General features: G+C 38.9%; 2 protein-coding genes across 5 annotated transcripts in view; one reads left to right on the forward strand and one right to left on the reverse strand.

The window, feature by feature from the left end:
• Window positions 1-3,128, reverse strand: part of disp1 (dispatched homolog 1 (Drosophila)) — a 55,209-nt gene extending 52,081 nt beyond the window's left edge. Inside the window, exon 1 of the mRNA XM_087805699.1 lies at window positions 3,024-3,128. The gene's annotated coding sequence lies outside the window, so the exon portion shown is untranslated. The remainder of the gene's footprint in view (window positions 1-3,023) is intronic.
• Window positions 3,129-6,332: 3,204 nt separating this feature from the next.
• On the forward strand, window positions 6,333-26,213 carry hmbox1b (homeobox containing 1 b). 4 transcript variants are annotated; one of them, XM_087806273.1, is made up of 10 exons: window positions 6,333-6,635; window positions 10,044-10,727; window positions 14,551-14,636; window positions 15,154-15,264; window positions 19,715-19,868; window positions 19,995-20,077; window positions 20,142-20,237; window positions 20,697-20,791; window positions 20,905-20,988; window positions 21,676-26,213. In XM_087806273.1, exons 2-10 carry the CDS (start codon window positions 10,051-10,053, stop codon window positions 21,817-21,819), a joined length of 1,530 nt encoding a protein of 509 aa, XP_087662399.1. In that variant the 5' UTR covers window positions 6,333-6,635; window positions 10,044-10,050; the 3' UTR covers window positions 21,820-26,213. The 4 variants fall into 4 exon arrangements, with proteins under 4 accessions (XP_087662399.1, XP_087662401.1, XP_087662400.1 ...); XM_087806275.1 differs by having other exon boundaries at window positions 20,700-20,791; XM_087806274.1 differs by having other exon boundaries at window positions 10,047-10,727.
• The last annotated feature ends 49 nt before the right edge of the window (window positions 26,214-26,262 follow it).

A 26,262-nucleotide genomic window follows, 5' to 3' on the forward strand; every position in this document is an offset into this window, starting at 1 on the left:
TTGCAACCTGCTACAGGCCAACTGACCCTGGGGACACTTCAAGGAAAAAAAGAGAGAAATATAGCTGGAGCGAGAGATGATAAATGACCAAACCAACAACTGGTGAGATCCGCAACAGGACAGAAGGCCACTCATACCATGAAGTCATATGATGGCTCAATTCTGTCTACAAGGGGAATGCATGGGGGGTGGGGGGGTCAAATTCTGATGATTCTTCCATAAAAGCTAAAGAAGACAATTTCCTGTACATGTACTGTCTGTTTTTTATTATCACCCCCAAGTAAGATATTAGGAAACATAACCATTGATAGCAAATAAAAATTATATTAAAACTTGAATAACAAAATGAATCACATTAATACACAGTCAGAATTCTGTAAGCACTGAGAGAAAAAAAAAACTAAGCAAAAAGCATTTTTACCATTTGTGCTTTTGGGAAAATATCTCAAGATAAAAGATGTAAGGAAGCAAAGGTGGACAAACAATATGAAATAATAATAATTTTATTTGAATCTGAGATTTCAACACCACATCGCCCAGCCCTAGTGGTTTGTGGATAAAAGAGCTTTTTTGACATTTGCATCTTTTTCAGACAGTGAGACTTTTTCCATATACCATGTGTACAATCTTAGTTATTTTATATTTGGTGTTTCCCCAATAACAGGGTTTATATTTAAGACAAATTAAACCAAACCAAATTTCAGGAGATTTCTGGACAGAATTTTGGTAAACCTTGCAAATAGTTAAACTCAGCCAAGAAATACTCTTGTGCCCAAGAAACAAAAGTGTTTTTTTTGCAAAATAAGTGCTGATCATGCCCATCACTTCTTTGATTCAAACATTAAGCTGTGCAAGTCAAAGTACACACAGTTGAGACACAAATTGGCTCATTTTCAGGTCAGGTACTTACTAGTTTAACGTAAAAAGCTCCTATTTTTTTTTAAACTTCTTTTAGACTACTTAGGACTGCTTAAAAATGTACAGAGAAATCATTCATAAATAGAAAGTCTGGCAAAAGGACAATATGAGAGGAACACTTGTCCAGATGGAAATATGTTATAATGAGATGTCAAAAAGCTGTGGAAGCCAGCTGTCCTGACCAGTTGTTGTAAGGGACCAAGAAGTCAGGATGAAGGTTTTCTAGGAAATTGAAGAAAGGGGGGGGATAGATGGGGGTACGGAAATGTAAAAGTTGCTTTAAAACAGATTGATCTACCTATCTGATGACCTTTTTAAGAGGGAAATAGATTGGTAGATCAATACATACGTAAAATGTATATATGTATATATTGTCTTAGGCCTTAATCGGTTCTATAGTTTTATGGATGTGATGACAACTGAAAGAGACAGATGTGCTATGATGTTGACAAAATAATTTAAGTGGATACATATGTTTGGAAATGTTTCAATTAAACGTATGGTATAATTTGATTACATTTTTTAGACATGTTATTAACCTCAAGTGATTATTTTTGCTCCAAGATGCGTAGTAGATGCGGTCTATAATGTATTAAACAGTGCCACCTGGTGGTTTCATACAAACGACAACCCAGAAGTGAATCACCTAATGTAAACCAGGGAATGATTTTCATCCAAGACGTGATATCTGGTCCTGCCAAAAAAATGGACGACAGGGCATATCATTTCTTGGTGGTGACAAAATGTTTTAAAAAAACAAAATAAAGGCATGGATAATAAACCTTTTGATTGCCAGGCAACTAGAAAAAATGCTCAAAGTTCAGTTACTTTATTGCAGCTGGATATTATGTATTGATTATAATAGTGTGTTTGATAAAGGAACTCAAAGGCGAAGAATTTACCACAGCTATTTCTAAACAGACTTTGGCAGCTAGTCACGTGCATATGATGCAGTGACGCTATAACAAGAGGATTAAAAATGCTCATGCTTGTGTGTGCAAAAACAAGCAAAATGCAGTCCAGTGATTTGAGGTGTCATACTAGCTTTACTATTGTGTTCAACTAGAAGAGTTTTATGTGGTCCACAGTATAGCTCCTAAAAAATGTATTGATTATAATGAATATAGTAAGTAAGTAAGTAATTTTTATTTATATAGTGCTTTTCCAGACCAGGGTCACAAAGCGCTTAAACAATCAAAACAATATTCAATAAAGTATATATTTTAAAGGTCAAGATAAAACTGATAACACAACAGGAGTTCCAGAAAATCAAGGAAAAGCCTGAACAAATAGAAACGTCTTAAGATCCATCAAGCGCAAAGAGAGAGGAATATTGTTCCAAAGCTTAGGAGCAACAGCCTGAAAAGATTTCTCTCCTCTGGTCCTGCATACCTATAATATAACTTGTCACATTACAGTGTTACAGAGTGTTAATAATATAAAGACAGTAGGTGAATGAATAAACACAAATAAAAATAAATAGCCAAATAAACACACATTTTCTCTTCTCAAAGTACCATAAATGAATACCACCTTGTGGTCCTTCAAATTAGATGTAGCAGATATGGCCATGAGTGAATGTAAATGAGCATCCTGAGATTAAACTTAAAAGATGTGTGATCTGAATGGGCTGAACAGGCTGTTGATTGACACTTTAACTGGACTTCCTTTCCAGGCAAACACAAACAGATGTTCAAATAGATCAATTGTTCAACTAGACTAGCAATGATAGACTGTTAAAAATGCAGTTAGCTAACTGTTATATGTAATTAAAGTTAGTTAAATCAGGCGGAATGTCGTCATCTAACCAGACCCCCTTTATTTACAAGGCTCATTCTAAATCAATTGAGCTATAAATAGCAATTTCCAGTTAAAAACCAAAGACGACTGGGCAATAAAAATGGATTCTGGTGACGAAATGTAGATCTAAGTTAACTCCTCTCACGGAAACCAACTTTTAATTTGCAACGGTTATCCTCCATAAAATCTGTTTACTTTCTGTATGCTAACTCACGTTAGCCTGCTAGCCAGCTGACCAAAACAGCTGGAAATCACATGCAACGAGGTTTTCTGAGACTTTGTTCGCAGCGAAGCAGTTTACTCACGTGAACACGTGGAGGTAAAGGTTGTGTTTTTGTTCTCCAACGGCACCGGACCAGAACCTACTCCGTGGCTTTTCACCGGCTACTGTGGTTCCCACTCTCCAGGTATCAAACCATGTTGGGTGGGCAGCTGCGCGTTCAGTGTGTTTGCACTGGTGGAGCATCAGGAGCTTCGTGTGGCAAATATCGCGAGAACACAAAAACAGGCGGGACATCTGCGGGAATCTGACATATTTATTTAAAATATAAAAACGTATAGATAATTAAAATCATCATGAATACATTGATAAAAATACATACAAATTAGTTTAAAATTCTATTTGTTTTATGTTGTTTGTGTAGTAAAAAAAAACACGTTGAAGTGTGTGGATGGAGTATTATTATTGGTAATAGAAAAAGGTTATTACTATATTAGACATAAAATGATCCTCAGAGTGACATTTAAATTGAAATAAAACAAAAGGTCTTTTTATGGTCCAACCATTTTAATTAATCATATTGCATGGTATTAGTCATTTAAATATTACTATATAATACAACACATGTATGTAGGTTTAAAAGAAGGATAAATAAATTAAATATTACAGGTAGTTTAAATTGCAGTTCTAGTGTTTAATTGATGCACGTGCTGAGTCAGACCGAGGGATCAATTTCCACTCAAGAATTAAGCCTGTTTTAATTTATATTACTGCTGACCTTCCTTTTGAACCAGCCACGTAAGCAGCTGAGCTGAATCCTCTGTACATGAGAGACATAATTAAATGCAATAATACAACAACAAAAAAGATTAACTCAATCACTCTTGTTAGACATATTCTGTCATTTTAATTGGAAATATCATTTTTAGAATCGATCATAGTATGAAAGTAAAAAGTCTACAAAAAAGAAATCATAATAACACTTATGGTTATCATTTTTAATCACATTTCTTGTAATAGTCAGTATTCTTGTGTCAGTTCATGAGAGGGTCCCATAAATCTAACTGTTTCTATTATTGAATCAATTACATGTTAAGCATGTTTTGGAGTACTATGCTTCGCCCCGGAAACTTTTTAGTAGCTCCCAAATGTAACCATAAAACAAAAATCTGAACAGAATGGTTTTTAATCTGAAAGACGTCAAGAAATCAAAGAAGCTAAATTTATACCGACAACTTCCTGATTTTAAAATATTAATACTAGTGTTGTTTAAAGCATCCGGGGTCGTCACCGTACGTCATAAATCCTGGAAGTCTCCACCTCCAAGGGACTTGTTGTATAGACAAAGCAGGGCATGATTACAGCTGGTTGGAGGAGGAGTGAAGTCCAAGTATGTCATAATGGACTCCGCTCTCGTATCCTCTCGTTCGCTGAGATTTCATACGAGAGAGAACTTTATAAAGAAATAATTTTAAAACACTGTCATTATGAGATACTTACTAAATCTTGGAGAGGAAGACTTTTGAAACATGTGAGTAAGTCAGGAAAGTTGGGTTTTATCAGTAGTTGCCCTTTAAGAACTGTAGTATTTTTAAATATCGAATATTTACCAACAGAGGGTGCTATTATTAGCTTTTCTATTAGGCTAAAAGATATTTTTATTTTTTGTAATCATTAAGAGAATATAACGTTTCAGTAGCTTTTCATCGTGATTATATGATAAATTATCAATAAAACTGAAACTGTTGTACATTTATATTTCTATCCACCCATTAGTTCGGAAAAGGAACTGGTAAAAATGGGTTTAAATCCTTAATTATGGATAATAAATAGGTGTGGATTCTGTGTAAAAAAAAAAAAAAAACCATTCAGCCCAGAAGTTGACAATAGTTATGAAAATGAAATTTATGAACAGGGTTCAGGTATCAGAATCAAGTTGGTATGTAACATATTACATTTTCATGCGGCTTTTACTGATTTTTTTTTTCCTGTAGTAATGCTTTTTAAAGTACTTAGAGAGTTAATACCTCTTACCTAAATAAGTTATTTGCATTTTGGTACATCATATCCCTAATTAAGTTAAAAGAAAAAATAAATGTATAAAAATACATTCTTCATGGAAATCTTTTGTGAGAGTTTAGCACTATTTCTTCCCATCGTTGCCATCGGAAACTTAGCATTTATTTTTACTTTTAAAAACGTAAAATCACAAAACTGTAATGTAAAAATGTAATTACATATTTTACATTATTAATTATTATAGAATTTCATTTTGGCTATGAAAAAAAGAAAAATCAAGGCACTTAAAAAGCTACTTTTAATTAAATTGATTTCAATAAAAATGTATGTCAATTTGACTCATTATCTTCCTCCAACCCCCCTTACATTATGCTTTCTATTTCTTTGGAGGGATTATTTATTGACATCTATAATCTTTAATCCTTAAATAATATTTTATTCCGAGTGTGAAGGCAAAATAATGTGTCAATAAAAACATTTGTTGATTCACTTTTCTATAACTATAGTTACACTAACTACATCTATGATTTTTTTAATAATAGTAATAATTTATCCTGCAAGTAAGTATCATGTAATATCGGTCGGAATGATCGCAGTGAGAGTGTTGGAACAGTGAAAGTTCAAAATGTCAATCTGGTCTAGTGACATCTGGAAGCCTTGAGCCACGAGTTCCCTCCTTTACTTCGTTTTAGGGATTTGTAAAAAGTTAATACCTCTTACCTAAATAAGTTATTTGCATTTTGGTACATCATATCCCTAATTGAATTAAAAGTAAAAATAAATATATAAAAATAAATTCTTCATGGACATCTTTTGTGTGAGTTTAGCACCATTTCTTTCCATCGTTGCTATTAGAAACTAAGCATTTATTTTTACTTTAAAAAAACGTAAAATCACAATTCTGTAATGTAAAATTGTAATTACATATTTTGTTTCATTATAGAACTTCATTTTGGCTATGAAAAAAAGAAAAATCTAGACAATTGAAAAAGCTGGTTTAAGTTTAATTGCAATAATGTACTTTTTATATGTCAATTTGACTCATTATCTTCCTCCATCCCCTTACATTATGTTTTCTATTTCTTTGGAGGGATTATTTATTGACATCTATAATCTGTAATCCTTAAATAATGTTTAATAATTGTCAATAAAAACATTTGTTGATTCACTTTTCTATAACTATAGTTACCCTAACTACATCTATGATTTTCTAATAATAGTAATAACTTATCCTCAAGGACGGCAAGTAAGTATCATGTAAAAATGGTTGGAATGATCGCAGTGAGAGTGTTGGAACAGTGAAAGTTCAAAATGTCAATCTGGTCTAGTGACATCTGGAAGCCTTGAGCCACGAGTTCCCTCCTTTACTTTACGTTTTAGGGATTTGTAGTTTTTTAATGCACCAGGCGCCGCCGCCGACTGGAGACTTTTGTTACAGTAAAACTACAGTTCCCTCGGAGCTGCTCGGAGGTGTTAGTTGTCAATATGGCTGTTGTCAGACAGACAAAGCGGAGAGGCAAATAATTCGCCTCAGATTAGAAATCCTTGGAAAAAAGAGTCAGACGGGGCACCGATATCAAATTGCTCCATTGTACGCTCGCTTTTGAAACGAAAAAACACGTTGACTCTTTGCTCGAACGCTTCGATTTAAATGCTGAAGAGGTGGATCTGAAGCGAGGTAAGTCACAGAGTTATGTATCTGGAACATTTGAAAGTGATGTTATTAATATCAAAAAGATCGCTAGCCAGACGCGGCGGCTAAGCTAGTCTCCGCACGGCTAGCATGATATGCTACTCAATGTTGACAATGTAAGAAGCGGTATATTTTTTATTTTAAGATGGATCTTTGCATGGACTTTAGTTGGAACATTAAACTTAAGTGAGTTGAATTCGCCTGGGGATTTGGCGGAAGTTGTACGCTCGCTAATTCGAGATGAAGTCGAGGCATTGTTAGACATTTGCTAACGTTAGCTGTCGGGCAAAGGGCGTGAAGCGGAGCTGGCATCCCTGGCAGCTCGGACTGTTGTGCTGGAATTGAAACCTTTATTTGCGCTTTCACTTTCTTGCGGAAAACATGCCAACATGGCTGTTATTAAAAGAGAATACGGCTGTGCCTTGTGCATTTATAATCGTCTCGACTTACAAGATGAAAACTCACTTATGATGTTTATATTTGTGGATGGTGGTGCAGCGTCTCTAACCCCCTGTGACCAACACAAGTCAAGCCAGTAGTCAAAGACTTCAACTCTTGTTGGATACATAAACAGAAAACACCTGTTCGTTGTTGTTCTTTTTTTGTCCACCTTTCTGTGAAGTTGGCTTGATTTCAATGGCATGATAGTGTGAATATGCCCTTGAATTATTTAGCGCACATTAAACTGCCGCAGGGGCAGGTTTGGAACCTTTTAGATGTTTTGCTTAAAAAATGAAAACAATGTTACATGGAGCTGCAAAATACGATAAAGTGCTGGAATTTGAAGCATTCGTTTCTGCAGAATGCGATTCTGATCCATCGCTAATGGCAACGTTCTCCTGACAGTTATTTGCAAAAAAGATTTCAATTGATCAGATTCAGTGTATCATAGGTTTTGGTGTAATTTTATTTATTTAAGCTGTCAATATATTGTTAACATCTTTGCTGGAAAAGTTTTGTCAAAGAAGAAAGATAATGGAAGAAAATTATTGCTACAACATGATTATAACTTTTTTGGATTCACATTTTTTTTACAGCAATGGTCTTAGGAATTAAAACATTTATAATCCACATTCGATTAGATATTTCGATTTCCACAGGCTACTTTGTAACCCTGTACGTATACTGGGTTACTTTACTATCTGTTGGTATTTAATGCCAGGCGTCTATTAGTTCTGATAAATATGACGGCTCAAGGCTTTGCTCACAGCAAAATATTGAGTTGCATTATGTTGCTAGCAATATTGTTTGTATTTTTTTAAACAAAAAATGTAGTAACAGCACCTCTGTTTGTAACTCTGTAAATATATTTATTTATAATGTATTTAAAACACATTTATGTAATGACATCATTGGTTTTTAAAACTGAAAGTGCATTCTAATTTGTAAACACCTTTGGGTAGAGCACATTGGCATTGCAATGGAACAAATTACAATCTTTTGAATAAGTAATCCTCCTCTTTGAACCAAGAGACATTCCGTAACCGGTGCACATTAACCACATTTCCTGTTAAACAAGTCATTCAGCCTGATTAGAACACCACTTGCCAGTTGTACGGCCTCCTTAACCAGGGCCATCTGCCCCTTGGCTGACCCCAACTTATCTCAACTTTGAGATTCCTCATGACTGGTCACCATCCAGAAAATGTGTCGGTCAACCTTTTTTAGTGTAATTTAACTTTTTCAACAAGGAGTTTTTTTTATAGGTGTTGGGCACTAGCTAAAGGGAAGTCATTCAAGCAGAGCTGTTTTAATCCACTCCATGGTGGGGAAATAATCAAAATGAATGAACATTAAAAAGGATAATAAGAAAGGTCTCAAGCCAATATGAACTATCAACGAATATATCTCCAACCAATTATAAAGTAGAAAGGAGCCAGAACATCTGGAAAGATTGAGGGTATAACCTTTTTTTCCAACTGTTCTAACCCTTCTTTAAAAACCAAAACGTTCTATGTTACCATAATGCAAACCGGTTTATTAATGGTCTGTTTCCATCTCATCTCAGGCAACACATCAAGTGTTATAACAATACAATATTGTGCTTGTTTAAAAGATTCTACGTCATTTCAGGTGTCAGTGGTTGGCTCACCAAAAGGTATGGTGAAATGTGCTTCAATCATGACTTAAAATGACTTGTTTAAGTTAAAAGTTCTTGAACTAATCTACGCACCAAAGTGTGAGTGTGGGGGCTACTGTTGCACATCATCTCCCAAAAATGTGAACTATGTTACTGTATGTTATATCTTTGAGTTGCAAAGCCCAAATCTAGATTGCCCATTCTGTTTTAGAAGGACCAGTTATCCTTTTCCTGAAAATTAAAACACTCAAAAAATTGAAATTGGACCTGACATAGAAAACCTGAGGCAGCATATCTGGTTTTGCAAGTAGTCAGTGATGGTAATTCAGTTGAATGTATGTTTGTATATGTTTTCAAGTTAAAGGAGTATATTTGCACTGATGTTAAAAACAGCAAAGAGCTGTTTGGAGTCACAGCAAATTGAAATGGTGGAATTGTTACCTCGTTGATCCCACAATGGAAAAGCTGGAGTTTTACAAGAATACTTGCTGTAATTGTTTGGAGAAAGTAGTATTCATGTAAATTCTATGAGTCATTTTTGGAAAATCTTAACACATTGCATGGTGTGTTTTTGAAGAGATCTGAACAGATGTCATGAAGCGCTGGAGTCCAAAAAAGATATAGAAAAAATGTCAGCGACCCCGTTTAAACCGTTATCATGTCGGCATTAGTGGCGCTGGCACAGAGGATAGAAAATCTGCCGCAGTCTGAATCCAGTTGCATTGATTTTGAGCTCAGCAAATTGCTTATGAAAACATACGGCGTGGGTGGTGTGCAGCGCCGGGGATAATATTGGAGCTCTTAAAGAACGGCAGTCAGAATGTTAAGATCGCATCAGCTGTCAAGGTGACTCCGACACTCTGCGTGTGTTGCTTGCCGGGTTCCCAAAAATAGCAGATTTTTATGCCCAGCCCCTCCCTTCCCTTTTCTTTCACACTTCTATCTCTTGCTCTCGTCTTCCTTTTCTTATCTGCTGCTGCTCATTTTTCATCTTGCAGGTTTTGTTCCTCTTTCATAACCAAATTGTTCTACATTCTAATTCTTCTCTCCTTCCTACGTCCTTTTCTTTGGCTTTCTTGTCTTCATTTTAACACACATTTACAGTTGTCTATTGAATCTCGTTCTATTTAGTTTTTAACTTTTACTCTTTACTGGACGCACGACTGCTTGACTTTCTTTCCTCCTTGCTCCCCCTTTACTTTCTATCTCTTCCCCTCTCAATCTTTCTTTGCTCAACTTCACGTAAACACTTCTTCTCGCGTCTTTTTTTTGCTGTCCTACCTCACACGTTGTCTGTCTTGTCTCTCGTCCAGCAGCAGGATGTCTGAGTGCAACGAGGAGCCACGCTTCACCATTGAGCAGATAGATCTGCTGCAGCGGTTGCGTCGCTCGGGGATGACAAAGCAGGAGATCTTGCATGCACTTGACACTCTGGACCGGCTGGACCGGGAGCACGGTGACAAGTTTGGACGCCGCACCTCTTCCTCTTCTTCCTCCTCCTTTGGATTAAGTGGGACGACAAACAACTGCACAAACAACTCTGCCTCTAACACAACCACATCATTCAATAATAACAACACTGCCTCTGCAACCGCCACCTCTTCCGTGACATGCAACGGCAACAACGGCGCCCTCAACAGCGGTGAAGCAAGCACCGCTGAGAACTCTGCAACTGCTGCCTCATGTACTACAGCCAAAATCTCTACTGCCACGCAAACTCAGTTCGGCAACAACAACGGAGGCCTCTCTCCATCTCCTAGCAACAGCTACGAAACCTCTCCACCTCCTGGGCCACAGCCGCCTGCTGCCATCCTTCCATCGCCAGTGTCGCTGGTGGCATTGTCACAGAATGGGCGTGACAGTTTAGCAGCCACACCCAACGGAAAGCTATCCCCACCACGTTACCCTGTAAACAGCGCGGCAGCAGTTCGAGCGTTTGGGTTTGAAGGTACAGAAGAAGACCTGGATGTTGACGATAAGGTGGACGAGCTGATGAGGTGCGTACAATTTTTAACCAAACAGAGCGGAAACCACTTATATTTGTCCATGTTCTACATTTTAACCAAACAACTTTTTTATAGACTGGTTCAAATATATTTTGGGTGATTGCTGATGCTTTCCTGAAGTTAGTTAGTCTTAAATATTACCACAATATTTAATTTACAAAATATGATTCTGGTTCCAATGCCAACCTAGAACTTTGCCTATTCGGTAAATGCAAGCAGAAGTTGTTTATTTTTTAGATAATAATTATTGGACAAGTCTCTTAGTATTTAACAAAAAACACTCAGACAGTGCACACCTTTTCCAAGGAGCCCATTCCATATTGCAAACACTAACAAAAAGACTGTCTTGATTCAGAGAAAAAACGACCTTCACCGTTCGTAGCCAAACTTGTGGAAAAGGGCCTTGTGAAAGCTTTTAGAAGCCATCATAGTGAGTGAACAAACCTTCAAAGACTTGATCCAGATGGAGGAAACAAAATAGAAACCAAAATGCATTGGTCTGTCACCTGTCCTATTGTCAGTGCTACCAGTGTGTTCGTCATATTTGGTGTGTACTAACAAACCAACAAACTCAAGATGGTATGTCAAGCATTTTTAGCACATTTAAATTATTATAATTATTATAATAATAACCCCTGGAATGGAAGGAGTCATGTTTCATAAAAAAAAAGGAAAAAGCAGCAAGTTCAGGTTTTTGTCAATGTCAGTGAAAATATTCAGAATAATTCAAATTGTTCCTCCAAGGCCTTTTTAACAGAGTAAACAAAGTGCTGCAACAAGCCGTGAATACAGAGAGCTGCTGCACTTTGTCAACAGATGCATCGGAGGAAGTCAAGGTGTTTCTAGTTCTTTTTTAAACGGCTCTTATCCAAACAATCGTTCTGCTGCTTCTATTTATTTAAGCTAGAGAACTTTTAGCACAGGAAGTAGTTGCCAGTGTCACCTTTATTACCAAGAAATGAGTCACGATATTCACTCCTTGTGAGAGCTTGTTTGTTTTTAACCATTTTATTTTTTGCATGTTTTCTGCCCCCTTTGGTTCACTTAAGCTACTTAAGTTTAGCAGTGCTGAGTCACTGCGAATGTCATTCAGCCATCGACGGGGATCAATCCGAATCGATGGGAGCCCTGCAATCTTTTCGCAGTGGCTACTACACACTTGCTACTTACTTTCCTTTGGCTTCCCATTAAAAATATCTGATACGAAATAGTTTTTGGGTATTAACCGATATCATATTTCCTCCAGTCAAAGTAAGAATAGCTGTTCACAGATGCTGCCTTTTCCACTGAAATGCAAATCCTATTTAGACAGCTTCAGCGTTCACAGCCAGAAGTGTTCAAAAGCTTTCATGGTCCACATGCAGGACCCTCCAGGCCCTCTCTTGACAGGCCTGCGGGGGTGTGACACGCCGCTTCCGCTTGTCAGCAGGCTTACAGTGCCCTCCTGATTTCTCTCACTTATAAGTGCACATTTCCGTCTCCACAGGGGCCCGGCCTTTAAGTCGGCATCCTCCTCCTCACTTCCTACTCTTCTTCAGTCTTGTACAGCAGCGTGTGCTACATTGATTCTCTGGTGTCGATACGAGAAGGATTTTTTTTGCCCACTCTAATTTTAGCTTCAGCGCCAGAGACCGGTGGTGGAGGATATTGATGCCAAATGTTAAGAGTCGGGATGCGTTTGTGCCTCAGAAGCAAACCTCGTGGTGTTTGGATCAGTGGCAGACCGGTTAGGTTTAATCAAGACCTCCGTTGTTCTAGGGGCTCCAGAGAGTTGAAAGGGGGGCGGTTTTAAATATCAATTGCCTATATACCACATGTGGCTCAAGGGCCAAATGGTTGGGTCAAATCAAAGTACATTAATGTGCATTTTAATATCTAGACTTATAAAGATGTCAGTGTCTAATACTATAGAATAATAACAACATAACTCAACAACTATACCCATATTTCCAATACCACTAAAATGATGTTGAAGGAAGAGAATTTGCTTGGTGGGTGTTTGATAGAGGAGGACAAAATGGAGAAATAATCACGGTATATTGAGCGTCCAAGAAAAAGGATGATATCAATATATATATTCGTTAATATGTGATATGTGATAAAAGATAGGAAGCTCTAAGGATATTGAGTGTTTCCTGTTTGGTTAGCATGTTATCTTTTAAGCTTCTGCTGCAAACAAGCTTAAATACGAGTCCTTCAATATAAGATGGACATTACAGACGGGCACTATGGAGATATTTGGTGTTTTTTTACGTGTCTTTTTGGACAATGACAATTGAGCACTAGTCGCTTCGTTAAAATGGATTTACATTTTGCATATAACCCTGAGGCGAGGGTTGCTAGAAACAGAGTAAAGTTTGAATTTTGTGTGAACAAATTCATTAAAAATACTTTTTGTATTCAGACAAACCTTAGTTATACTTTTTACGTCTTTCTTGTCCCACATAACTAAACAGTACTCTAGTCAAAAGATTAGGTCTTAAGACATTGCATTCACTTCAACAAAGAATGTTCAGAAAAGGCTACAGGAGGAAAAGTTAACGGGTGCAATAGTTTGGGTTTATGAGTAGCGTTTTTGTTCAACTATTTGAATTTTATTGATCAATATAAACTCCTGTGATGGCCTGATTACGATCAGGCAGAACTATAATCGACAGATCAATAATAAAACTAAAATGGCAAACCCAAAGTATTGACCCACCAAAATTAGCAGCATTTATTTGAACATCCAATCACCCTTAAAAGCCCTCTTAGTAACGGTGACCTGAACAGTTCCCCTGCTTTTTTAATTTAAATACAGGACTGTAGCGACCAGTCAGCAGTCACTAAGTAGAGCAGTGTGTAGAAAGGCATCATGGGGGTTGCCTTTTATCAGTACTATAAGTATGGTGGCATCTGTAATAAGAACCTACCACAAAAGTGGTTGTGTTGTAGATTATCTGCTGATTAAATCACTCATTTTAAAAATAACTTAAAAAACTTAATTAAAAACTTTAAAAAAAAAATCTTAAATAGCGAGACAGCGGAATGTGTTGTTGGATATGTCACGACAATTCCATATTTTGAGTAAAATTTTAAGGCATTATTGATCGTGAAACAGATAAAAGAAACAGAAAATCACAATTTCCTTATGCTCTGTTTAAGAAGTTCCCTGTCAGGGAATGTAGTTTTTTCGGTGAGTCGACACAGTTCTTGAATGACCAGAGTTTCCTTATTCATTTGATGGTATATTTGTTGTAGTCATGTGACATGAGCTCCTTATATACATTAGAAAAAGCATGGTTCACTGTGTAATCTGAAGGTTATCACAAATGCAGATGAAAGCGTTCAGTACACAGTAACAGAATCACCACGGGATGGGCTTGTTGCTGCATGTGTATGTAAAGGGGAAGGTATTGGGCGAGCAGCCAGACAGCTGAGTCGGTACACCATGTACACTGAACAATGTACATGTTCAGTCACCGCCCTCCATTTCTGCAACTCCTCATATTTACATGCACAAGTGTAAGGAGGTGCAATAGATCACACAGTTTGTGGCTCGGCTTATGTTAAACTTCAGGAAGTAAAATGAGTTAGCTGGTGGAAAACAAAGATATCTACTGTGTTCTATACACAGTGTGTGATTCAAATATGTGTTGCTGTAGATTTTACTGTTTGGTTTTTAAATAACTTTTAATAAGGCACAATAAAGAGACCAAATATATCCATGTTTTGACAACAACCGGCCACTCTATAATTTAATTAAGATAAATGCCATTTGAGCAACAATGTAAGAGGATTTTCTTTTTTAACAGTTTTGTTTGTTTGTCTGCAGGAGGGACAGCAGTCTGGTGAAAGAAGAAATAAAAGCGTTCCTTGGGAACCGCAGGATCTCTCAGGCAGTTGTGGCACAAGTCACTGGTTTGTATCTTTATCACATGAATCTCTAATACTTCTAAAAACAACCAGAGTGTGGATATTAAACCTGGATAATCCAGTTAGAACTAGGATGCAAATTTAGGAACTTGATACGTTTGGACCGGTTCATTGGCATTTTTTAAATAACCGTGTTGCTCAGTTGACTTGATCATATCAGTGGTTATCAAAAAGGGATCCAAAGCAATGATGTTAAACTTGAAAGTCAAGAGTGCATACATATTTAATTCCGTTAAACTGAGCGCCTGATTTATCATCAAAAGCACCAACCGCGTAACCATGGCAACCACAATTCTTAACTGGGCCATTTTTCTGATTGTCAAATTCACCACAAAGCTTCACACAGAACCTCTGCACGCCAGCCTGTTCATGACATCACCAAATCAGTTACACGTGTGTAAAAAGCCAGTAAAAAACTCCTTCAAAGGTTTTTCCCTTTTGCAATCAAGTTAAGAGTTGATCGACAAATGGAGTTGTTGCGATTGACCGTCTTTTTTTCCAGGCATCAGCCAGAGCAGGATCTCTCACTGGCTGCTGCAGCACGGCTCGGACCTGAGCGAGCAGAAGAAGAGGGCTTTCTACCGCTGGTACACGCTGGAGAAACACACTCCAGGTACAACAGATATTATGACGTTGAGAACGCTGTTGGACAAGCACTGTGATTACACCGAGTCGGTCTCCCAGTGTTTACTCTGAGAGGCTGGCTCAGTGGTCGTCTTTGTACATGGAATAAACGACCGACAAATCCTGAACTACACTTGCACACTAGGCAACATATCATAGTTGAAAAGGAGCATAAAGCATAGCTGACAACCACTCGAATATACCCATGCTTACTTTTTAACCCGTTTATTACGTTTGGCATGTCTCGACACATTTCTTAGTGTATTCATGCTGGAATGTTAAAGCCCTGAATCTATCATTTGCAAATGTGGCAAAACCCCCAGCAAAGTGGGTAACTTTAAAAATATAGGAGTTTTAACCAGAGAAAGTGCAGGAAATGATGACGTCCAAGTTGTGCTACTGGGCTGTGACGCATAAAACTTGTTTTGTTTTTCTCTGTTTTTAACTTAAACATTAAATAATAGGGGTGTTAGAAAATGTGGATACAGAGATATATAGTGTGATATTTCTTTCTACGATGTATAAATATTAATCAGCACAATCAATGTTATTATTTATTTTATTTTCATGAAGTTATTTTATGGTGAATAGTTTAGTAAACTATGTGTAAAATAAAATAGTTATTTTTTTTATATACAATTATCATGTTAATATTCATGGATTTGTTCATTTTTGTGTCGCAATTATACCTTTGCCCGCTAGGCAGCAGTCATTACGCAGCTAAAGGAAGTAAGTATGTGTGAATGGCTGTCAAAGCGCTTTGTGACCCTGGTCTAGAAAGGCGCTATATAAAACGAGATTATTATTATTATTATTATTATTATGTAATTGAATGACTGAGGACGAGGATACACTCGACTGCAGCAGCTTTTAAAGCTGATGTTTGGATATATTCGGTTTCACAACAAATTAAAGCAGTTACGACTTTGTCAAGAGTCATAAAGTCTGTAAATTCTGGAACACCAGAGTCAAGTAGTCAACAATACTACAAATATATCCTTGTTCCTACAGTATCACTATAAATGGTATCAGTGCCCCCTCTGGATCAGCATAGGTATCATGTCGCCAGATTATTGCCGATGCACACTTCTATCCAATAACATTTTTTAAGATGATTTTGAGATCCGTGCTAGTGCAACTTTCGGGATTTTAACTGTATGACCTTCAGTTCTAAAAGGCACCACTAGATGGCGTCTCCAGTACATGGGCTATTTGAGGGCTCGGAGTCAAATAATAAAGCTGAAACAAATGAGCTTGAAGGCCTTTCTGATGGTTGTCGACTCATCATTTTATATGAAAGTGTCAGAAACAGACGTGGAGCCTCCTTCCCAGTAATGTGATGGAAAAAAAAAGCTTGTTTGCTTAAATCTTGTGGCCGAAGAGCAAGTTTCGAGGCGGCTGCTTACGCTTGAAGGGAGGATGCGAAGATAGAAGCGACGCAGCAGGGAGGCGGATCCCCACCAAGGATGCTCACTAGACAAACACTCTGCTGCCCGCAGCTTTCCCGCTAGACTGTTGATGAGATAAGTAGGAGTCGTCAGCATCTTGGTAAACGTGGTGCAGTGGGACGTCGAGCGATGCCTCCGTTCTTTAGTACCAAGACAGAAGCCAGCGCTTTGTTTACAGCTCTCCGTCTTGAGTGCTATTTTCGCTGCTACTGAAATAAAGCCAAGATGCTAAAATTAGAATTAAATAAAAATCAACCACCCATGGTTTGCTCATTTTTAACATTAGGGAAAAAAAAACAACAGATTAAAGTGAAAATAGCAACCGGAGAAAAAAGAAGCGAACAAATTCGTCACCACAACAGTGTCATCTGCGCGGCACATCGCCACTAACAAAAGATCCATTGACGCGACTATTATTATCCCATTTGTCGCGTAATCGTCGCCGAGAGCAGCTGTCTTTTTTCATATCTCATCTCTTGAGATGACGAACTGCGGTCTATTAATTAGCATTCACGCCGTTTACAACATGTCAAAACAGGCCGTGAGAGCAACATTTTTTTGGGGGGGAATTTAATGATGCAACACTTTAGCCAACTCTTCAAGGTTAGCCTTCCTTGTGTATATAGCAGGTGTCACGCTCGAGGGCAAATCTGAGCCCATTTCATCATTTCATGCTGGGTGGTTGGATGAAAGGTAGATATTCAAGTTAACATTGTGACATACTGAGGTCAGTGTTAATGAAAGGGTAAGGAACAGTCACAAATGTCATGTATTATAGACACTTCCGATAAATGTACAATCATTACAGAGGGAAAGAAATTCTCGATCAAACTCGTATTTCCTGGAAAGGACAGTTTGGTCACCCCTGTTGTATAGTGTTTAAAAATAATGAACATGTTTGTTTTGTGCTTCTTAAATGTAAGAATAGCGTAGACTCTTGAAAACTGAAGTGTCGCCACAGTTCACAAGTTTCTTCCTGCATGCCTATATAAAAATAGGCTGTCGTATTTGCCCCATTAACTGAGAAAAAGAGAAGCTGTAGTGAAAAATACATGTTACTATGCTTAATGCAGTATAACAAAGAAAGCTAGCAACTGTAGAGATATCATGGAGTCACTGCATCATCCAGGGCTCTCATTTAGAGCGTCCACACAACACAGATCTAGAGTCCTGTCAATCCTGTGACCTGCTGCAAAGAGAGCAGTGATTCTGCTTTCCTAAAAGAAGGGATTATTCATTCTAACAGTCAATTCCCAGAAGTCCAAAAGAAAAGATTACCGCGTGTCTGCTTCCAGCCAGTAATTGGTGAAGGAAATCAACTTACATTCCGACAACAAACATGGAGATAAGTCGCTAAATTTAGCATCCAAGAATAACAGGATTGGCTCAAAACACAAACTGATGTTGCATCCTGTATATATTGTCTTGTTACAATGAGAGTCTAAGAACGTCCTTTGTGTTGTACTTCACTTCTTAAGCTCAATATTTAATTTCTGAAGGGGATGTTTGTCTAAGCTTTGGCTGCTGACATTTAAATACCAACCTTACCCAGCATTTAGCTCAGTAGCTTCCGTCAAACTACACACCATCCGTTGTTCAAAGACACAAACCTTGACCAACGTTGATCTGCAGGTTCAAGAGACTTTATATTCGTACATCTTCACCAGGACAAATGAAAGTCCTCGGTTGACTCCATCATGTAAAAGGCACCGGCCTGCGCCACCAGAGTGGCAGTCGTCCCACGCCTCGTCCTCTGCGGCATGTTCCTCGGTGGAGCCCTGCCAACAGAGTCAGCACTGGAAAGTGCTGTATGCTATTTATGGCCAGACTGAGCCCAGCCCGGCTCAGCTCTTCGCCCTCCGACTCCTCACGCGCACATAAAGACATCCAATCCTGCTGCAGAAAACAATGTTCTTGTAAACCTTCCCACCATTGTCGCAGTGAAGCTGTCGACACATTTCAGTCTGGGTGTGAGACACTGAACACACTTTCACTGTCAACGTCTGAGCATGGAGTGTTCGGTCCAAACTCTCCTTTAACAAGCTGCATTATGGGTGTGACTCTCCCAACCAGCAAAGAACTACTTTTGAAACGGAGCCTAAAATGGTGAAAAACAAACTTTTAGTAGGACAGACGCAGTGGCTCGAGCGATCACCTCACAGCAAGAAGGTTGATCAGGACGAGAGCAAACTTTTGAACTTTCTGTGTGGAGTTTATATGTTTTCCCCATGTTGTGTGGGTTTACTCCGGGCACTCCGGGTTTCCTCCAACAGTCCAAAAACATACAGAGGTTGATTGAGAACTTGGGGAAATTGTCCGTAGGTATGAGTGTGTGCGTGAATGGTTGTTTGTCTTTGTGTGCCCTGGGACAGACTGGTGTCCTGTCCAGGGTGTCCCCTGCCTCAAGGAAGCTGGGATAGGCTCCAGCCCCCCCACGACCCCCATAAGGGTAAAAGCTGTAGAAAATGAATGGATGAGTAGTAGGTCTCGTAAAATACATTTCTAATGAGTTATTATTGTAACCAATTTTCTCTTTTAGTGTTTATGCTTCAATTGTATCTGCAAGAAGGACTTTGATGATGCAGTCAGTAATTCTGGTATTATTTATATTATTATATATACTTTTAGATAGTTATGACTACTTTTTCTATTGTAGGATTATGTATATTTTTCGTTTTTTTTACAACTATTTTGAAAGGGTATTATGACTATTTTATAGTTGTATTATGAATATATTTCAATTGTGGAATATGTTTAAAAGGAAATGTTTTTAATGCTAAACACAGAATTAAGAACACAAATGTTTTGACATTCCTTTTCAGTGTCTGAGCCATGACGGTCCCTAATCTAAACCCCATGGCTTGACAACGACACCTCTGCACTACCTTTGCACATTTATTTAGGTTTTACATTTGAATCATGATTTAAAAAGTCCTAGCAACAGGAGTCCTGCACCTTCTTCTCTCACAAGTCTTCATCTCTGTGCCTCAGGGGCCACACTCAACATGCGACCGGCCCCGTTCCACCTGGAAGACATGGAGTGGAGACAAACTCCTCCCCCTCTCACCACCACGCCAGGAACCTTCCGTCTGCGTCGGGGAAGTCGCTTCACTTGGAGGAAAGAGTGTCTGGCTGTGATGGAGAGGTGAGGACAATTCTATTCATCCGGCGGGACTTGAATTATTACACGTCTGCTTTTTAAACTGCAATATCTCTCTGTTAGCTTTGTCCTGTTTACCGTCATTATTGAGCCTCCTGACGTTTTCTACAGCTACTTCAACGACAACCAGTATCCGGACGAAGCCAAAAGAGAAGAGATCGCCAACGCGTGCAACGCCGTCATTCAGAAACCAGGTAAACGTCAGCGAGCTTCAGACACAAAAGTCATGATTGAAAGATGATTATATTTGCGTTTCAGGGAAGAAGCTGTCTGACCTGGAGAGGGTGACGTCCCTGAAGGTTTACAACTGGTTTGCCAACAGACGCAAAGAGATCAAGCGACGTGCCAACATTGGTAATGTGTCGATTTACTCCACATATTTATCACTTTTAAAAATCATCTTATCGTGTTTTACTAAAAGAAACACTATGTAACGTTCCGACATTATTACATCTATTTTCTTAATTTCTGTAATTATTCATTTATAAAACCTGGATTCATACGAATACAAAGGGAAACAGACACAACAAAAGCCTTCATCTCTAACAAGCACGGATCACTGATGCATAAAAAACAAACGGCATGTGAATATATTAGCATAAACGTTGCTAATTTGGTGAAGACGTTTAGTTTCACAGAAGCAGCAGCATGTTTTCACGTTTCCCTCTGTGTCTTCAGACAGAATTTCAGTGGAATTATCTGGAATAGTCTCCAGATTAGTTCTTAAATAGCGAGACATTTGTTTTACTCCGTGTTTGCTTAAACTTTTGGTTCTGTACCGTGTAAAATAACAATCTATCGTTTTCCTCCAAGAAGCCACAATCCTGGAGAGCCATGGAATCGATGTCCAGAGTCCAGGCGGACACTCCAACAGTGACGACATCGACGGAAATGATTTCTCAGAGCAGGTAGAAATGAGATTTACTTTGCGACTTGGATTATTCCTGTCCAGTGCTTTGTATGTTGTGGCCCACTTTGTGTCCCTTCAAGAATTCAGTTGACTTCTGTTTCCGTCCGCCAGGCTTGTGATCTCCCATATTTTGACAAGAGACCTCTGAGCCGACCGTTCGGTCTGTACCGACTGGAGCCCACCTCCCCCACGCAGGTACCCCAAGTTTGTTTTTAAAAATGAGCTTTATTTTTGCGAAATTTGGTAAAATAACATCTTTAAGATGATCGTAATGATTGAAGGATTGATAAAAGGGATAATTCAATTAATAGGTTCAAGTGGTTTATCATATAGAATGAGAAATTGATAACATTAATCTCATGGAAGAAGGCTTAAGAAATAGTGAATAATTGATTAATATGGCAATAAATAAGAAAACCACCTGAAATAAATCCTGAAAATTAAGTTAATTCATTAGTTCATTTAGTTAATGTCATGGTTGCACACTTTGATCAACCGATTTATTCAACAATTTAGATTAAATGTAAAATAATTAGATGCTTTTTTTTTCTGCAACTGAAGAGATTGTTTTATAATATTTAAAATATAAATAATTTGTTTAGCAACAGGAATCTTTAGTGTTTTTAAAAAAAGAGAAAGAAGTTAATTAATAAGAAAAAAAGGATTCATTCGTTGCAGTACCTATCCTGGACTAACTGAGCGGTGGCGCTGTGGTGCTCCTGTGGGACGTCACCAAACGTCCTCCAATCAGAAGCCATCAGAAAAAGCATCAACTAGTCAGCAGAAAAAAACGCTTCCACGCGCTATAAATAGAATCTCCCGAGCTGAACTCATTCGACCTTGATGTGTCCTTCCCCCCCGCTGCCCCTCCCCCCGTCTCAGGACGACGGCGCCGCTCACGGCGAGCACCAGGACCCCATCTCTCTGGCCGTGGAGATGGCCGCCGTCAACCACACCATCCTGGCCCTGTCCAGGACCGGAGGAGGACCCGCCGACATCAAGACAGAGTCTCTGGAGGAGGAATAGTGGTCAGTGAGGAGGGAGGAGTGGAACGTGGCCCTTCTTCTTACTAGTATTCACCCCCCCCGCCGCCCTCCTCCCTCGCCTCCCACCCTCCGTCTCCTCAACCCCCTCTCTCCGGTGTCCACTTGCTTACCTCTGTGAAACCATGGACTAGGTGGGACAATCTGGACCCAGACCTCTTTCGTCTGGGCTTACCTCACAGGACCCCCCCCTCCTCCCTGGTCTGAACCTCAGTCTATCTCACCTCAACGTCAACCTCAGTAAACTCAAGTGTTCTGTATATATGATATATATATATATGGCTATTACGGTTCTCACTCACTCACCTCATGCCGTGGTCTCCTCCCAGTACTCCCCCTCCTCTCCCCCATCATTGTGCAATTCATCGGGAGCCTCCGGACTCTTGTCGGGGCAGACGTCCAGTCCGGCTGCTGCTGTTGGATTCAAACCATTAGAAGACGTCGAGGATTTAAACTACAGTTTTGAAACTCACCGTGACGAGAAGGTCCGGGTCGACCCGATGGTTGACGGTGCAAACAGGACTGAGGGGCGTTTAGCGAGATAGCATGACGGTTGCGCCAATGGCTTCTTTAAAGGAAAATTGGCTTAAGAATTTTTTCTTAGGGATTTTAAATAATAAGTTTACTTGCATTTGGGTGACTTTCGCTCAAATGGTTAGCGTTGCTAAGCTAATGCTAAGGTGTTAAACTCAAGCCTCAAGTCGTACAAGACGAGGGTAAAACCAAACTGGTTTTAAAAGCAAGTACGAGTCTTAATTGTACCATCATTTTTATGTCCTCTATCAAACACAAACTCTCTCTTATAATTCTAGACATCGATAAACCTTTATCTTATATTGAACAATGGCATCTCTACAAGTCATGTGCTGTGTCTCAAATCACATAGTAGCGTACTCAAAGTGAGTATTTTTAGTGCGTAAGTGCGTCTCAATTCTTAGTATGAGAAATGTAGTGCACCATGCACACTAAATTGGTGACTAAAACACCCATCTACCCTCGACAGCCGCCATCTTAATGACGTTGTACACGGAAGTTATGTTATGTGGTTTTCAGCCAAAAGAAGGAGGATGACACGACTTTGGTGCTGATACTGGCGTAAATATCTCGTGAATATTTTGTTTCTCATATTTTTTCTTATTACTTCTTCTTCCAAACTTGCAAAACGTGTTGCCAGCAGGTGTCGCTGATAGTGTTCCAACAGCTGGTTGCAACTATCGTTAAATAGTAGTAGAAGAAGAAGCTGTCGCGTCATTTCCTGTTAGTATGTCTCAAATCACACACTGCTGCTACGCACAATGTGTGGAGAATTTGCGTACTAGTTAGTACGTACACTATCATGATGCATACTAACTTCTAGTATACAAAGAGAAGTATGCGATTTGAGACACAGCATTGGTATCAACATGAACATTCATGAAGTTGTAGTTGAGCCACATAAAATGACTCGGCGTGCCTCGAGTTTGACATATGAGCTAATGGCTACATTCAAAAAAGATATTGACAGGATATTTTTAAGTTCTAATCACAAATGGTTCACAGTTACCACGGTAATAACATAGAGACTCTTCGTGGTTTACGATCCAACAGCAGCCGCCTTTAAATCCAGCACCCGGTTCAGGACTGGACGTTAAATCGTTTTCTGCCTCGACACTCCGCTTGCCGATGACGCTGTTATTTAAAGAAACAAGGATGGATGCGATAATCAAATGTAAGCTATCTACTAATGAGGAATCCTGCTTTGTATTAACTTCATCCATGCCAAAGGAAATATGCTAAGGTAGAGAGAAAACTCTGAGGCGTTCCCGTCGCCTCCAGAGCCCACGTGGAGCGACAGGTCTGCGTCTGTAGAAGCCGGAATTCTCATATTTACTACTCGTTCTGTGACTCTGCCTCTTTCTAAATGAATGTTCTTCCAGTGGATTTTGTATCCGAGCTGGAGTCGAGCTAGAATGATTTCACTCTGGTTGTGAAAGCCTGTGAGGCGTTTTGTTTTGTTTTTGTTGGTTTGGTCAGATTAGCCTCAAAGGTAAGCGCAACACTTTAAAGGGAATCCAAGTCCAAGACACTTTAAGTGGTTTATTTGGAAGTGATGTTTCATAAGTATAATAAACGCATATATTCACAAGTATTTAACCCAAAAAAAAAGAACTTTTCCAAAACAATCTGAGCGTTATTGTAGAAGTGGAGATGAAGCGGAACGAGTGGTTTGGTTGCACTCGATTGAATAGAGAGCTTGTTAGCTTAGCAACTTCAAAAGTATTAATGACGCTTGCTAGCTTCACTCGCTAACAAGCTAAATGCCAACTATAAACCACATGTCCCTCGTGTATTTCAGGTATGTTTCAGAGACAGTTGGTTTGTATCCTGTACAGCTGCTCTCGTTCACAAAAGTGATTTGATCCCATTCGGTCTTGTACAACGCTAGCAAGCGCTAACCTTTGTTAGCATGTCCAAATCCTACAATTAACCAGAATTCTATCCCGATCGCTTCATTTCATTTTTAGTTGCCTACGTAAGGTGCTTGGAGAAAAAGATGCAACTGTTAGATTAGTCCCATGGCCTCCACCTAGCTTAACGGCTAACACCATATCAAGGTGGTTTCTTTCCATATGGAGCATATCTACGTAGTCTCGTGATGTTGTGACCAGTGTTTAGGGTCACGTCCTAGAGTTAAGAGCTTCACTAGAACAGAGAACTTTGCCCTCTGGCTCAGCTCTTTCCACCTCACTACGACGCTATACTCAAAAGTGACGGTGCTGATCCTCATCCCTACAGAACCACGTTATCTACCACTTTTTATTTGAAGATGGTTTTGGAAAACTTCTGTGATATTCAACAAAGTTGGAAAAAAAAAAAAAAAAGATGGAGAAAAGATGTCCAGCACTCCAGGAAAGCTTCAGCGTGTATGAGAGCCAAAGTGGGACCTGTGCTTCATCACGAAAAATATGTATTTATACTCATTTTTTATAGTAATGTATAAAGTTTTAAAATGCCTTTTAATGTTGAATCAATCATGCCTTTTGATTTCTCGTGACTTTTTTTTTTTTATACGACTGATCAACAGTCTCCCTTAGACGGTGTGTGAAAGTGGTAGAAACAAGAAAAATGCACCTTATGAATGACAGATCCTATTGTGACCTTTTCTAACACCAAGCTTCCAGATCAACACCATCGGAAAATAGACCACCTTCCTTAAAACCTGCTCCTGAGCAGACGATGTTTTCCCAAAACGAAATTGCTTTGAAACTAAATGAAAATACGTATTATAAATGTTGGCTGCGAGAAAATAAAAGTGGCACTTGAGCGAGACAAGTTGAAATTAAACGTTAAATAAAACGTTGCAACTGTTGCCGTCGTTCAGGTGACGTGAAGTGTCTGGTGCCACCTAGTGGTGCCCTGTCGAATTACAAATACAGCCTTGTGTCGTGCAGTTGACGTGCATCAGGCCTGAAGAATCATCTTGGAACCCTCACACAAATAAATCACTGAATATGGTGGAGGAATATTAACCTCTAAATCTATTCTTTTGTTCTGCTAGTTTCTATTTAGGAATAAAATAATACACTCAGAAGCATCATTTAGTGGCACAAGGTGTGCGAGTCAGTCAGCTGGCCTAAGGTATTCCGTATGTGGACAACACAAGAAGAATTTTCACACTAACTTGAGACATTTTGTGATCAAAATTAAACCCGATTTGACTTCCAGTGCACGCCCGCTGTCAAACCTCTAGAATTCTTGAGGCCTTATGAGTGGCAGACGCCATGTTCGTTATGTCGTAGGAGCACAATTTATTTTCCAACCCTTAAGACTCTCTACTGCCCCCATGTGGTGACTTAAATGATCATCTCCATTAATCAGGAGGCGACCAGTAATATAGACTGTCCTGTAAGTAACGACAAAAATTCCAGTGAGATGTGTCGCCATGACAACCAGTTGTCCCTCATGATTATTTGAACGATTTAACTTCAGTTTTAAGGCGGTCGTGGTGTTTTCGGTGGTTTGGAAATTCGTATGGAAGGAAACTCGTGCATGTTGAGATTCTCACTTTGACACTTTGGGTTGTTCCGAGCAGTATTTTTGAAACATCCGCGGACAGACAGAGAAACAATCCTGAGACACTCCAGTCCAAAGTGAAGCTCCGCCCCCTTCATCACCTCTAAATAAAGACTGACAGCTGTTGTATGATCTTCTGTTCAAAGTTACTGTATTGCCCATTTCAGAATTTAGTGCCTTTTTTGGACAGTAGACTGTTCTGTAATTAAGATGTAGTATATAAACATTTTTTGTACAGTTTTCTTTGTTCATTTTTTTTACTTGTGTTTATTTTAGGATGATATATAAATATATATAATGTACCAGAGAATAAAAATATATCAAATCTGACTCGTCTGCGTCGTCTTTAATCGCAAGAATGAAGAAAGTCGGT

The sequence above is a fragment of the Callionymus lyra genome, chromosome 13 (genome assembly GCF_982586985.1).
Source record: "Callionymus lyra chromosome 13, fCalLyr1.hap1.1, whole genome shotgun sequence".
NCBI lineage: Eukaryota > Metazoa > Chordata > Actinopteri > Syngnathiformes > Callionymidae > Callionymus > Callionymus lyra.

What these genes read in the sequence shown, in the direction of transcription:
- hmbox1b (XM_087806273.1), top strand. Translation starts at nt 10,051, where the DNA reads ATGTCTGAGTGCAACGAGGAGCCACGCTTCACCATTGAGCAGATAGAT. An exon ending in GCTGGAGAAACACACTCCAG is followed by an intron (nt 15,265 to 19,714) that starts GTACAACAGATA and finishes TCTGTGCCTCAG; the next exon opens with GGGCCACACTCAACATGCGA. An exon ending in AGCCCACCTCCCCCACGCAG is followed by an intron (nt 20,989 to 21,675) that starts GTACCCCAAGTT and finishes CCCCCGTCTCAG; the next exon opens with GACGACGGCGCCGCTCACGG.